Below are 14,461 nucleotides of genomic sequence, written 5' to 3'. Positions count from 1 at the left end.
GTGCCTGAATTGAGACTCCGCCATATAACTCCGTTTCCGCGTGCGTCCTCGCCATTTTCACTTTATTTCTCCCATCGTCGTCTCTCGCGTCCTCCTCGTTCTTCGTTCTCGTCTCCTGACAGACTCTCTCTCTGCACGCCCCCGTCGTTCCTTTTGCAGCACACTCGTTTCGTTCGGATATTCAACAATGTTCGCCTCTGTCGCTGTTCTCGTATCCCTTGCGGCCTCTGCTATGGCGAAACCCTATGTGCGTTATTTACGCCCTTTGCCTCCTCTTCTACGAGGAGGTGTGGCTTTTGGAGTTTTGGAATTGACTTTGATACCAATATTTCGCAGTTGACATCTCCCGTCGCTGGTTCCGTTTGCAGTGGCGGCTCGATCTGTAACGTTAACTGGCAAGATGACAACAACACTCCTTCGCTTAATGATTTCGGTGACGCCAAAGTCGGTATTTATGTCGGAAATGTGAACCAGCAGGTGAGATTTCTCAACTTCCGGTCACTTCGGAGAGATTAATTTCCTTGATGGGATAAAATAGACCATGGTCCAGAGCATTTCAGACTCTGTTAACGTCGCGACAACCTCGTCCATTGCCTTCACCGTTGACCCTAACGCCGGCCCTGACGACGATATCTAGTATGTACTCGAACTTGTTTAACTTTTCTTGGATCGAGAAATTCATTTCCTGCTTCAGTTTCATACGTTTCGATTCAATCAATGGAATGAATGGATCTACTCCTTTCCAGGCTTTCTCTGCCAAGTTCACTCTAAAGAACATGTCAGGTCAATTTAACTCAACTGTCCAAGCTCAGATTAATGCCGCCGATGGCGCAGGCCCGTCTTCAAACGCTCCTGCATCGGCCACCGATTCATCGTCGTCTCTTACTACGAAAGTTGCAAGCTCAGCAAGCAAGGCCACTGGTTCGAATACCGCTTCCCCCTCCGCGTCTGGCAGCTCCGGATCTGCAGCAAGCAGTGCAAGTCGTGCTGGTGTTGCAGGCGGTTTACTCGGTGCTTTTGGGTGCTTCGCGGCTCTACTTGGTCTTGCTATCTAAGTATACCATTTTTCTACTTCTACTATCCGTAAATTTCGTCCTTCGTCCTTCTGCCGGGATTGGATCGATTCATGACTGCTTTTGGTTGGGTTTACATCGTTAAGTCTGTATGATATAGTTCACTTGGGCTAGATCTTATCCTGAATATCAGTACAGATACTATCTAATCTTGAATGGCTAAGTAACTCAATAGTCCATGTGTCGAATGAGATACACGTCTGCTAAGTCAGAAATGATGCTTATACGCCTTCGGACGATTCCCTTGGATGGTTACATAAATTAGTTGCATGGACAAAATTCATTGATTGAACATGGCTGCAGTTTAAGCCTAATACTATGAGTAACAATTACTACCTGGATGGTGTCATCCCAAATGTAACGTTGGAGGTAATTACTTTGCTCAGATGAACTTGATAATCTGGGAATTTGGAACACGTTTATTCCATTTACAATACTAAGTCCAGATATTCTATCGCTAGAGACTGCTGCGAATCGTATTCTAGTCCAGTGCATGCTCTGATGTGTTTATCATTTCAATGTAAGTCATAGTGTGAAGCAGTTCCCTTTTGGCACCTTTTATACTTGACTTATGCTGACTGTTTTGGCTGTGGAAGGAATGCCCACTCAGGATTTTCTCTGAGGGGAAGGAGTGCGGAGGCAGACGGAGGTCCCGTGAGATGCGGGTAGAGTCGGGACACACGAACGAGCTGCGATAATCTTAACATCCGGTCTCGACTCTCAGCTGTTGACACCCACTGTTCCTGGAATAATCATTAGGTTTATGGAATTTGCCGGCGGAATTCAACGGAGCGGGACGGCAGAAACAAGACTGTTAGAATTGCTCGGAACGCAGTGTTGCAGGACAGGAAAAGCAAGTGCAGTGGAAAAGTGGGCATAGCAGCCAGAGTCTCTGCTGCGCGATTGAGCAGTTGAGTAGCAGAGATTCCGAACACGCGACAGCAGCGCAAGAAAGAGACGTGGATTCTGGAAACAGACGCAAAATAACGTGCAGTAGTGACGACGAGGGCTCAGGGAGGCAAAGGGAACAGTGGGTGACCACGTGACGAGCAAAGGAGGAGGAGGCGCGTGATTTCGTCAAAGAGCGGGGCTCCATCCCGGTCAGACAGTCTGCCTCTACTTTCCTCGTTTTCCCTTTATTTCGCTCCTTTCTTCCTCCTTTCTCCCCCTTCTCCCCCATCCGACACTCCACAACACCCCTTTCAAGTCGAAAGTCCATCCTAGAGCCAACGTATCGCGTTCAATAGCAGACTAGAGCCCAAGGTTAGATCTGAGTGTACCATGTCCGGATTCCGGATAAGTGCCGCGTTATGGGATCGCATACACCATTTCGCAAGCTTCCCGCAGACGGGCGGTGCGTCACAGGCCGTGTTCGCCCCTATACAAGAGCATACTCACCAGTTCTGTAGTGTCGTTGCAGCAGATGGTGCTGTTTGGACAAAATCCGTCGCAGGGCACGCTGTTCAAGGGGTCTCAGTTTCTACTTGGTACGTGCATTTCATCACGCGACATCATCTATTGAGCCCATCAAATAACTGGTGCTCTTCTCTGCTACAGAGGAGCTGCCGATTCGTCTAGCACATCGGGCAAAAGAGCTTGACGAGCTTCCTCATAACCTCTCAGATATGCCTTCCATAAAGAAAGTCAAGAACTGGTATTGTCAGTCCTTCGAGGTAGGTATCCCACATTGCTCATCCTTTCCCGTCGGATATTTTCACTCAAAACACACGACATTCTGTGAGCGTGGTAAACACATTGTTGCCACTCTTTGAACGTTAATTGCTTCTATGCGGTGTTAAGATTAAGTCTCATCAACTTATGTATTGCAGGAGCTTATCAACTTCCCGAAGTTTCATCTCTCACCGGAGGTTAAGAAGGCGCTGTACTCCCATCGCGGTCAATCAAAGTCCTTAAAACTACCGGAATCCATACCCAATCCGAGCTTACTTAACACGGCGGCTGGCCTGGATTCATTTTCTGAACCTACTCATTCTCTAGGACTTTCGAACGGGTCTACTAATGGACAAGCAAAAGAGTTCATAGGAACGCCGAAGTTACGAATTCCGATTGAACGCCGTTATTACGCCGCGGCTGGTTCTCCGGATACAAAATGGCCTCCAGAAATGCACTCATATAACGCTTCCGTCACCGATCTCCTTCAAAAAATAAAGCGACGGCACGACCCGACAGTGACAACCGTTGCACAGGGTGTACTTGAGTGGAAGCGTCTAACAGGAGATCCAGCAAAGACGCATATTGGCTTAGATGTGCAACAATGGCTTGACCGGTTCTACATGTCGCGGATCGGGATACGTTTCCTCATCGGGCAACATATCGCACTGAATACGCTTGAACCACACCCAGATTACGTCGGTATCATCTGCACGCGAGCAAACGTACGCGATATTGTACACGAGGCAATTGAGAATGCGCGATTCGTATGTGAGGAGCACTACGGGATGTTCACTGGCCCTCCCGTACAGCTCATATGCAAGCCTGACCTACATTTTGCATATGTTCCCGGACACCTTTCACACATTTGTTTCGAGATTCTCAAGAACTCACTCCGTGCGGTCGTTGAGCGGTTTGGTGTTGCGGAGGCTGTGGCCGCTCCCGACAAACTCCCACCGATCAAGGTCGTCGTGAGCGAGGGCAAGGAAGACATCACAATCAAAATTAGTGACGAAGGTGGCGGGATCCCACGTAGTGGTGTCGGACTCGTATGGACATATATGTATACGACGATGGCGAACCAGGGCATTCAGGATGACTTCACAGACTCGGATTTCAAGGCACCGATGGCGGGTTTTGGATATGGGTTACCGCTTTCCCGATTGGTAGGTCTTCCTCAACATTCATATTCCTGTCTTTCTTTCCCTCCAAGGCCCCTTGCCATGCCAAGTCCTCCCACAGTGTCACCTTCGCCTGCTTCTTCTCACTTATCACCTCCTTTACATTCACCGTCATCAGCACCGACACCGTCAAGTCTTGATCTTTGATGAAATGATCTACAAAAATACAATTGCAATGCTAACATTGGACCTCTACCCTATTGTGCAGTATGCCCGTTATTTCGGCGGAGACCTCAAGTTGATCAGTATGGAAGGGTACGGTACCGACGTGTACATCCACCTTAATCGCCTTTCAAGTTCCCGCGAGCCACTTCAGTGACGAACGATTTGTTGTAGAACGAGAATGATTGACGACTAACCTGTTAGCTATGATAAGGCGGGACGGAACAATGACAATGATGCACACGGTCTTTATTAAGATCACTCTGTACCAAGCACCACCACGTTTCCCTACGTATTCTTTACTGTGTCCATGGCATGTGCATTGTATACTATTTCCTAATACATTTTGCATCAAGACTGCTGTTTAATCAATGGCAAATGTCTGTTGAATAGTGAAACATAAAATGCTGGTGAAATAAACATGGAAAACAAGAATCAGAGGTTAAGAATCGGAGAAGGACGAACTGAAAAGATAAAGATAGTGAACTGCAACGGGAAGAATAAGAGTCCGTGGGTATGGATACTTCATCTACGACATGATACTGGTATTCTGCAGCCCCGTGTTGGAATCAGGAGACCAAAATAAATAGCAAAACGTCCAATGCAACGTGTGAACTCAACAACTTGCATCCCGTAATAAGGCTATAATAAACCTGTGCTACACCACATTGCAAGTACTATGAGAGTTGATGCAGTGACTAATATAGTACCGTAGATGAGATGAGGAACAGCTGCACTGCCACTAGAGTTGCTAGAAGCTCCCACTGCGGTATTAGTTGTCCCCGATCCGCTTCCTTGAATCGTTGAAGAAGGACTGATCGTCGAGGTTGTGAGCAGCTGTCCGGAGCTGCCACTTGCTGCAGAGCTAATTGCGGAAAGTGCAGAGAGAGCACTGGAGAGCGTAGATAGGGGCCCCGAGGGAACAACACCCGAAAGAACTGTTGTGCCCACTACGCCATTCGTAGTTGAACTTGGTATCCCAGAACCAACACTCGATGCTGGAGAGACTGAAGAAACCAGAGGAGATGTCAATGACGCGACTGGATCACCCGCTGTCCCTGACATATTCTCTAGCCTAAGATTTGGTCCAAATTTATGAGTGTCATATATGCAAATTCACACCAGACCTTACGTGAAGAAACCCGAGAAGGAACTGTATGCCTGTGAAGTATCATTTGGATCCCGCGCAGAACTCGAAGTGATCCTTATCCAACTTCCATGGTAACGATACAATCAATGATTTGATTAAGGAAGAATTAACGGTTCCACGCACTATGAATCGGAGTTTGGACCTGCACTTGGATTAGGCTATAAGAAAACAGTCAGATATCTGAACATAATAAAATTGGCAGAAGTGCAACATGGATAATTGAGAGACAGCAGGTGACGCGGTTGAAAGGAGGAAGTATGTATGGGTAAAAAGGCGCGCTCCGGGAAACAATGTGGACGGAGACACGTACTGTGAACGTTAATTCATGAGTCTGAGATACATCAAGGCCGACGGCAAGCTGTTGCACAAGTGTCTGCAGATGCAATTGAGTACAGCAAACTAGATGGCCTTGAGCGCAGAGACCCACATTTGTTCCTTGGAAAAGAGCAAAATCTGAACGCCCGATAGCAGCGAGCAACGGTGTCCGTCCATCATCAGCCCACGTAACTGAGCAGGGACTCCCACCACTACACGAAATTCCCTTGTAGGGGTGGGTTATCTATACATAGTCAGTCAAATCTTTACAGTGCATCCAGGAGAAAACAACGCACGAATACGCTAGCTCGGGCGAGTGGTATGGTGACTGAGCATTGGAGCAGGAATGCGAACACAGATGCAGTATGCAAACTCAGGAACATTGGGTTGTCCTCGATGTCTCTGCTCGAACCGCGTCGTCAGGTATATGCAGTTCTGTTACAGGTCCAATCCAGGTACGTTGGGGTTTGCTTCTACTACAGGCGCTCTGCACCTGCGAGTGGGAGCAACACTAGTTTGCTGAGGACCACAGATCCAAACGTCTGGCTAAATAGAAAGCCGACTGAGTCTATGCTGAAAGAGAGGTGAGATACGAGAGATGAGACGAAGGGGGAGGTGAGAGGGAGAGTGAGAGAGAACGAGTGGTACTAACTGTGTAATGTAATGAGTTCACGACGCGATATTGCGGAACTTGCCGTTGCCTGATGTCACCATCACCAAAGCTTCCGTTTGGCATTACATAAGAAAAGGACGTCGATCAATCTCCGCTTTTGACAAAAGACTGGATTTACTAAATTTTCAACACGCTCACGCTCATTCAATTCGTCAAAATCTAGTTCATCCATGATATTCGGCTTCACATATTATAACAGAGTTTTTAAACAGCTTATGAAAAATGCAACACTTCTCTATTCAATCTAGTACTTGTGTTTCACTTAATATATTTACTAATTAAATAAAAAAATTATTTTAACAAACTCTTGTTTTATCACACTGACACAGCCCTGTCCTATACATCTTCTCTCAAGAATATAACATAGCCTTGCATGTATTATTCCTCTCACAGTCCAGTAGGTTCATAAATGCATTCATGCCAAGAAACTTCATACATAAGGCTGCTTAGAAAGGCTTAATATTAGGGAAATCACATAATTAAACATTGCATTGTGCCTATCGTGTAATGTCATCCCTCTTCAACCCACAATATGCCCGCTACAAGACATAAACTATTACTAGTTTTACATTACTGTAATTACACGGGTGCACCGCAGCCAAAGCTCGTAGCTGCTCCTCCAGACGCAAAAGTTGCTTGGATAGACTTTCCAGAACCGTACATTCCCAAACACGCCATAGTGAGTGAGCCGAGGAAGAGGACGAGGTTGAAGAGCTTGTAGAACACTCGGGAGTGGCGAAAGAATTTCGAAGTAGAGAGATTGTTAAAATTGTGGCGGACTTTGGCCCATATCAATTGCCATTTGGTTCGTTTAGATTCTATCGGGGCCCCGGTTGCCGTTGTGTCAGCAGTTCCATTCGTAATTCCATTCCCATTCTTCGTCAAAAGACCGGAATTCGTCGTAGTCGTCATTGTCGAAACAGAAGGACCAGAAGAGAAAATAGCCCGCATCCACCTTGATTTCTCCTTCCACGTATCACCTGGATCATTCCTCGCTGCATCCACCTGCATCTCAAATGCCGCAAGCAGCAACGGCGGGAAGGTATATGTGAATTGCATGATGCACACTGCTGCAACGAGACCCGAAATGGTTTGAACTTGCGGGATAGCAGAACCAACGATGAATGCGAGTGACCAGTAGAGGATTACCATGACTAGAGAAGAAATTTAGGGACATTTGGGAGAGGAATAAAGGGGAAGGGTGCAGGACAATAGGAAGAGAGACATACAGGTCCAAACGACACGCCCTTTCCTACTTATAAGAGGCGGACCGTTGAACCATTGTTCAACAATATGGTAATATGCGACCTCTGCAAAGAAAGATATCACAAACCAATTAGATGGTCTATCTGCTTCAAAGAAACATGAGAAATACGCAACTGATTCCAATATTCCCGTATAGCCCCGCAGCAATGATACCTGTGATAAGGGCAATAACGTTTCCTACCGTCTGCCACGCAAACTTGCTCAGCCCTTGGAAAGCAAGTGGGAGAGTGAATTGCCCTTGGAAAGCGTAGACGAAGACACCGAAGAGCATGTAGACGGTGGCGATGAGTAATTGCGCACAGCACTATTTTATGGATAAGGAGATCTTATATAAAACACCCTCATCCAAATAAGATGGGAGATAGACGCACCATAGCCTTCCAGAAGTCCATTGGCCTCCTCATCTCCGCCATAAACTCGGGGAAAATCATTGCTCCACCATACGCAAACACCATTTGCATGATGCCATTCACCTTCGAGAACAACGGCAAGCTGACGATTGCAGACGTTTGCACAGGTCCTTGGTCGATACCAAACGCGGCTTTCGCAGATTTGAAGTTGGGGGGTGAGTGCGCGACGACGCCCATCGTAATGAAGATGACGAGCAAGTTAAGCCATACGGCACTACGGTTTCGCGGGTGAATCAATTAAGTGCGAGGAGATGGGGAAGGTGTAGTTATATGCTTACGAATTTGCTAACCAACCGTATTGTTTTAACGAACGGATCTGTCCAATGACCATCCCAACGATCGCCCAGATGAGGATCGCGACGGAGAAACAGAACTGATGATCGTTCGCAATTTGCTCTACGCTCTGTGCGTTCCCGAGGCAGATCGTACCAACCTATATTTTCGAAAATTGTACAAGGTTGAGTTCTCAGAGGCCCACACGATAATTTGAAGAGAAATATATAGAAGAGAAGCGACATGAGAAGAATCCGAGACTTACGTTAATGATTAACTGCAGTGATTGCAACGCAGAGCACAGGTGCTTGAACCATCGTCCGATAAGACGTTCCGCGATGTCGGCATACGTCTTGATCGGGTATACATCTGAGTCTAGCACGCAGAATAGACGCCATAGAATCAGGCCGGTGTAGCATGCGACACCTCCCACTGGAAATTAATTTGGTTAGCAAACAATGATATTTCCGAAATACTCGGGGCATTGGAATAGGGAACATAAACGAGAGTAGGTCGTCCCAGAGTGTGGGATAAACATATCTACAACTCGACTACGGTGAAGCGAATACTCACTAACGACATAAAGCACCGCTCCTGGGACATAGCCAACCTGACTAAACGCAAACGGGGCATTAAAGGGCCCGAGAATGTCCGTCGTGATAAGGTAAAAAATAGCTGCCCAACTTTGCCGCTTATCAGCCTCCGTCTTTCGTTCGTAACACCCGACAAGGCGATATGGAGCGAGGAATGTTGAAGAAATACACACCTAGCGTTTCGCAAGGCCCGTCTTGCAGTGATGAGTTCGTCCTCGATGTCTGGTTTTTCCGGCGTTGTACGGCTAGATAATATCGACAGAATCGTTGGGTAAGGCAGAAAAGGGAAAATGTATAGATATCAGCGCGACGCCACTTATAGCAATGACTAAAAATAAACAAGGGGGGATCATATGCACAATGGCTAACCGCGGCCAGACACGCGCATGGAACATTGAATGAACGGGTAGGCAGGGGATAAGGACGCACTTGTCAGACTCTAGAGGAGCGGACTGTGACTGTCCGGCTTCCCGCGCTCGACTGATCTCTGCCTGTCGCATGTATTCTGCCAGAGTTGGTGTTTGTCCGCCTGCTTGAACAAGAACTCGGTCAGTCGTATGCGTACGTGGTTGTCCGCGAGGTGAAGGATTAGACACGCACCTTGACTGACAGAAGAAATGGAGTGCGTATGGCTGTTCTTCTCGCTCTCGTCGAGCTCGACATGTTTGCGATCTGTTGCTAACTCGAGAGCCGTAGCCATACTGGAACCCGAATATGGAGAGTGTGAGGTGGAGAAAGACGAGGAGCGAGGAGATGTGAAGAGGCACGCGAGAGAGCTTGGGGCAGAAGAAGTGGGGAGCAGGGAGGAGACAGTCGGCAACCGGCGACGAAGATGCAGCAGAGAGAACACTTAAGAATATGCGAGGGGCAGAGAGCGAGGGAGTCAGGGAGGGCGACAAATATAGCCACAGCAGCCGCTTCGAATGGACACGGATGGAACACCTCATCCGACTGGACCCCATAGTTGGACGGGGGGCCAGCATGTCGGAACGCAAATTCAAAGATCTGGCGGTAGTCAATGTCGGACGCTGTAGACGACGAGTGTATTCATCCATTCCGGGCACTTCTCCAAGGGGTGGGAGTCTCTGGTCTGTCAAGACGAGCGCAGTGAGATTCCGAGAATCAACGCCATATGCTCGACAACCGCTTCTATTTCTCATCCCCACGCCTGCGTTTCACTATCATTTCACAGTGTTCACAAGACATGTTCACCCCGCGGAGTGGCTTCTTACACAAGTAACAGGCCATGTCCACAGTCCAGAGTCACGGGTAGGTCAAAAATAAATCAATGCTACTCTAGTGCTAGAGTTTGCTAGTCCAAATCCACGCTCATGACCCGTCGGAAGCCGGTCTACAAAATAAGCAGGAGAGAAGCAAGCAACGCTCTCGTTCTATATCGCACATCGATGACAGAACGCCAGAATCGAACGCGCGAATGAGTGTATGGGTGATAACATTAACAAGGAGCGAGGCAGAAGGATGCAGTGCTGTTCCTGATGCGCGCAGAATAGACAAGATAAAGTTGTTCCTGGCAAGGAAGAACGCTGCTGTTCTTCGAGGAGGATGGCCATGTCAAGAAAGAACGCAGGCTACATCACGTGTGCGCATACGACCACGTGCTGGACATGACATCTGTCACTGCTGCCAATTGTCAGTGTCACCCTTAGCCTTTACGTCCGTCTCTTCCTGACTGACATCATTGCTCTGCCCGTCACGCTCTTGCCTCCGCATCTTCTTCTCCTCGTCCTCCGTGCTGCGTTATATATCGACGATCCTGGTGACTTAGAACTTCGGACACCAAGATAACCTAACTGACAACGTCTGGCAAGCAAGCTACCCGCACACCCAACCACGGAATACTAGGCAGCCATGGAATCGGCAGCGGCGGTGGCGGCGGAGCACGCAAAGCAGTCTGTTAACAACGTTGCAGAGAGTGCCGCGGACTTTGTCGAATCAACTACCGACACAGCACAATCTGCAGACGACGGAATCAACACAAATGCAAGCGGGAGTGATTCTGACGACCCGCAGGCCGATGGTTCGGATTCGAACGCAGCGGGATCAGCTCTGAGCCTGGCGGAGAGGAAAAAGAAGCTCGACGCGCTTCGGAGCCGAATGGTGCGTCATGCTTGTCTCTTCTTCTCTTTCTTGACCTCGTTTCAAAAATCCGATTAGCGTGACTCCACGAGACAAAACCGTGCCGCACTCCTTGACGAATCGACTAAACAGAAAACAACTGTCCGCGAGACCGCACGACGGGAGAAGCAGCTACGTCTTGCCGAGACTCTCCGACTAAAGGCTGAGGCAGAGGAGCGCGGTGAGGACCTAGACCGCAAGAAAAACTGGGAGTGGACGATCGAGGAGAACGAGGAATGGGAGAAGAAGAAAAGACGAAAGGAGCGGAATGCAGATTTCGAGTTTCACGGTACGAACGCTTGTGTAAGTTTGTGTTCTTGAGTCAATACTAACGCGCAGACTGGTCGATTGCCTGGCAGACGAAGAGCAGCAGGCCCGGAGGCGGTACAAGAAGGACCTTGTCCATCTAAAACCGGATCTAGCGTCGTACAACAAGCAAAAAGAACTTGCCATGGGCCTTGCACCTGGATCGAGCTCGGGTGCTTCGTCGTCCTCTAATGCCCTGACGGCATTCGACCCGCAAGGTGGAACGGTGCGTTCCTTTTCCGCTTCTTCTATTCCTACCTTCCCGCTTTTTCCGTTTCTCTTCCACCCGTTCCACCATACATTCATGCCACATGGTTCTGTTCACTCCATTCGTCATTGCATTTCCTCCGCCCTTTAAATAACTGAATTCACGAGTGCAACCACTAACTATTCACCTTACACACTACGTAGATCACGTCATATGAACAGCAGCGGGCCGCCGAAGCCTTGTACCGTGACGCGAATACTTTGTTGTATGCGGACAACAAGCCGAGCGAAGAAGCGATCGATAAAGTTGTTGAAAAGCTTAACATGGAGTGCGTGTTCTTCTCGCTGTCTTTCATCCCCGGTGTGCTCTGTGGCCTTCATAGTCGCTTTTGCCCTGACTTCTCCGTCCTTCTCCTTTCTCCTCGACCTTCGTTTGAGTGGTGTGTCTATGTGCGAACGTCTTGTGCTGACTGGTGTATTGCTTTGCTTGTATCCGATGTTGGTGCGACTGTAGGCAAGACAAGCGGAACAAGTTCTCTCGGAAACGGCTTAATGAGGACGAGGGCGATATTACGTATATCAATGAGCGTAATCGCGTATTTAACAAGAAGGTGCGTATTTGTACTTTATCCTTTTTACACTGTCTCGCGCTCTTTCATTTTTTTTTCCCCGTTTCCCTGCCCACACAACTTTTTTTCTCTTGCAAACCGGCATTTTATCAAGTCGCCTTCAATGCCGTTCTATCTTTCATCTCACGTCCACCTTGCAACGTCCAAATACACCGCAAGCGCAATGTTATCTCGCCTTTCTCACTCGTCCACGCGTGTAATTTGGTCTTGGCCAATTCTCATCTCGTCCTTTTTTTCCCCCTTTTCACAGATCGCGAGATACTACGACAAGTACACGGCGGAGATCCGTGCGAGCTTTGAGCGAGGCACGGCGCTTTGACTTAATTTTGTGTGTAAGTCCCTCCCCTGGACTGTATGTCGTTTATTTATTTATTTATTTTTGTTCTCGATTCAATAACTCTCACGTTCATTACTGATAAGTGATGAAGGTCTCATATTCTCGGTCTTCCGTCTACCCAGTGCTGCTTGTCCTGTTTTCCATATTTGCTCATTAACATTCTCGAGTTTGTCGTTCAGTCTAGTCTATCAAGCTTGTTTCTTGTTCGAGTCTATCTTAGGTCAATACTATTGCTATGTGCTTTGTACACAGTTGCACGGTAACTCGTGCGCTACTAGATGTACAGATAAATGCATCAGGAGATAACTAATTCCACATCCATCTCTCAGTAGCTCTCTGGGCCGCTGCTACCGGTGGTTGAGCCAGACTGACCACCCGATGCTGAGGACGTAGGGCTCGAGGCACTTGCACCACCGCTACCGCTAGCTTCACTTCCAGCGCTGCTACTTCCCGTCTCAGTCGGTGTACCAGAGCTGCCTGCAGAATGAGAGCCAGAACCATGCCCACTTGCTACGCCTGTACTCTTTGTTTCGCCCGCACTACCAGTCTCAGAGCCAGAACCAGCTCCGCTTGTTGGCTCAGCAGTACCGCATTTACTTTCACGTGCCGAAGAACTGTGGCCGTGGCTGCCATGCTCTTCACAGCCGCACTTTGGTGGGTGGGGGTGTGGGAACGGTTGGCCGAGCCCGCCTGTACCACCTGCACTTCTTGTTGCACTGGGCGCAGAGGCAGAGCCTGATTCCATTCCCGGAGAGGAATTGTGGCTAGCTGTGCTACCCGGGCCATACTCAGACGGTGAACCAGATCCTCCATAACCGCCACTTGAGCCTACAGAAGTCGAGGAATGTCCAGACTGGGGGTTCTGGGTTGTTGTAACCGTAGGTTAGCGCTTCCTTCCGAAGAATTAAATGCAAGAACAACCGGATTAATACTTACAGGACGCGCTGAGACGACAAGGAGAGACATGGCAAGGAAGACGAATTGTGAGAGACGCATCTTGGTATACAGTCTTCTACTTGAACTAAGTTGCTTTGTATTGTTTCTAGATGAAATATGTTGCTAGTCACTAGGTGTTTAGCTGGAAGATGATGCTCTCACTGCTCTCTACATGCTCCTCTTTATACCCTACGATGACTTGTAAATACTATCCGCTTTGCTGTACACCTGCTTTTCACATATGTATAAGGAACATTGAGATGAGGTATAGTAGTCACCTCGGTTCAATGCAAGAAAAGCTAATTTACAATGTTAACAAAGTAAGACTATAATAGTAATGTGATGGAGTCGTGTTACTAACGCGGGTTGATTCTGAATTAGAGTAAGTGTTTAAACATATGACTACTGTATTTGCATTGTGGTGTTCAGCAAGTTTTATAAGTGTACTACTCAGATTTAGAAGTATTTGAGGAAATTGATTAAATTTCTATCAGGTATAACCCCACAGAATATGTCTCAAGTTGTGATTTATTCATACAGAATCTATCTTTATTACTACAATTATGTTGTAACAGTGGTTCTATAGTGTAGTGGTTATCACACAGGATTCTGATATCTCAAGTTTCCTGTAACCCTGGTTTGATTCCAGGTAGGACCTGAAGTTTATTTTTATCCTCTTCCTTTTCTTCTTTTCACTTTCAGGTGGCACTACATTTCTTCCATCTAAACTTTGGATTCTGCCCCTCTCACTACATAAAGAAAGGCAAGTAAGAGTTTAATATATATATCTTATTAAGCAGACAATTGGTTCATTTTACAAATAGATAGAACTGACTGAATTTTAATTACTGTAATATCCTGTATATAAGTAATGTCAGATAAAGTATTACACATTTTTAAGGCAACACAGTAGTGACAGGCCCATAATTATACATTACATATCACTTAAATGGTGACAGTACTAGTAGTCTTAAAAATATAAACTAGAATTACTTTAGAAATAAAATCAAGCTGTCAGCAACAGTGTAGAGGGGACCCAAAGGCTTGGCAAGGGGACCCAGGCTACAACTATCCTACACAACAGAAATACAGAATGTAAGCACTGGAACATAGTCAGAACTTGCAGAACAAGCAGAGAGAGAG

General features: G+C 47.4%; 6 protein-coding genes and 1 non-coding gene across 7 annotated transcripts; 5 read left to right on the top strand and 2 right to left on the bottom strand.

The window, feature by feature from the left end:
• Positions 1-70: 70 nt before the first annotated feature.
• Positions 71-1,348, top strand: FOMMEDRAFT_123808 (uncharacterized protein). The gene is made up of 5 exons (XM_007267138.1): positions 71-247; positions 337-477; positions 539-636; positions 695-1,158; positions 1,212-1,348. The coding sequence occupies exons 1-4, from the start codon at positions 188-190 to the stop codon at positions 1,053-1,055; spliced, it is 660 nt and encodes a 219-aa protein (XP_007267200.1). The 5' UTR covers positions 71-187; the 3' UTR covers positions 1,056-1,158; positions 1,212-1,348.
• A 903-nt stretch (positions 1,349-2,251) lies between these two features.
• FOMMEDRAFT_20550 (alpha-ketoacid dehydrogenase kinase) lies at positions 2,252-6,122 on the top strand. The gene is made up of 10 exons (XM_007267137.1): positions 2,252-2,427; positions 2,483-2,560; positions 2,631-2,746; positions 2,903-3,910; positions 4,134-5,162; positions 5,220-5,300; positions 5,361-5,395; positions 5,548-5,610; positions 5,665-5,796; positions 5,849-6,122. The coding sequence occupies exons 1-5, from the start codon at positions 2,355-2,357 to the stop codon at positions 4,242-4,244; spliced, it is 1,386 nt and encodes a 461-aa protein (XP_007267199.1). The 5' UTR covers positions 2,252-2,354; the 3' UTR covers positions 4,245-5,162; positions 5,220-5,300; positions 5,361-5,395; positions 5,548-5,610; positions 5,665-5,796; positions 5,849-6,122.
• A 598-nt stretch (positions 6,123-6,720) lies between these two features.
• FOMMEDRAFT_141050 (uncharacterized protein) lies at positions 6,721-9,581 on the bottom strand. Its single transcript, XM_007267136.1, has 10 exons — positions 9,368-9,581; positions 9,197-9,296; positions 8,941-9,012; positions 8,748-8,857; positions 8,440-8,606; positions 8,180-8,334; positions 7,863-8,115; positions 7,606-7,795; positions 7,455-7,535; positions 6,721-7,379 (listed from the first exon to the last, which is right to left on the bottom strand). Exons 1-10 carry the CDS (start codon positions 9,465-9,467, stop codon positions 6,805-6,807), a joined length of 1,803 nt encoding a protein of 600 aa, XP_007267198.1. The 5' UTR covers positions 9,468-9,581; the 3' UTR covers positions 6,721-6,804.
• Positions 9,582-9,748: 167 nt separating this feature from the next.
• On the top strand, positions 9,749-10,573 carry FOMMEDRAFT_156906 (uncharacterized protein; the record flags this gene model as incomplete). The annotated part of the gene is made up of 4 exons (XM_007267135.1): positions 9,749-10,036; positions 10,074-10,214; positions 10,274-10,365; positions 10,423-10,573. The coding sequence occupies 4 exons, from the start codon at positions 9,749-9,751 to the stop codon at positions 10,571-10,573; spliced, it is 672 nt and encodes a 223-aa protein (XP_007267197.1).
• A 63-nt stretch (positions 10,574-10,636) lies between these two features.
• Positions 10,637-12,364, top strand: FOMMEDRAFT_28949 (SYF2-domain-containing protein; the record flags this gene model as incomplete). The annotated part of the gene is made up of 7 exons (XM_007267134.1): positions 10,637-10,885; positions 10,943-11,192; positions 11,263-11,435; positions 11,621-11,745; positions 11,800-11,856; positions 11,931-12,027; positions 12,296-12,364. 7 exons carry the CDS (start codon positions 10,637-10,639, stop codon positions 12,362-12,364), a joined length of 1,020 nt encoding a protein of 339 aa, XP_007267196.1.
• Positions 12,365-12,707: 343 nt separating this feature from the next.
• Positions 12,708-13,348, bottom strand: FOMMEDRAFT_28948 (uncharacterized protein; the record flags this gene model as incomplete). Its single annotated transcript, XM_007267133.1, has 2 exons — positions 12,708-13,244; positions 13,319-13,348. 2 exons carry the CDS (start codon positions 13,346-13,348, stop codon positions 12,708-12,710), a joined length of 567 nt encoding a protein of 188 aa, XP_007267195.1.
• A 546-nt stretch (positions 13,349-13,894) lies between these two features.
• On the top strand, positions 13,895-13,976 carry FOMMEDRAFT_t53. The gene has a single exon. It is a non-coding gene; the product is annotated as a tRNA-Gln (tRNA).
• Positions 13,977-14,461: the final 485 nt, after the last annotated feature.

The sequence above is a fragment of the Fomitiporia mediterranea genome (genome assembly GCF_000271605.1).
Source record: "Fomitiporia mediterranea MF3/22 unplaced genomic scaffold FOMMEscaffold_7, whole genome shotgun sequence".
Classification (NCBI taxonomy): Eukaryota; Fungi; Basidiomycota; class Agaricomycetes; order Hymenochaetales; family Hymenochaetaceae; genus Fomitiporia; species Fomitiporia mediterranea.
Note: the sequence above shows the minus strand (reverse complement) of the source record. Positions and strands in the feature narration are given on the sequence as shown.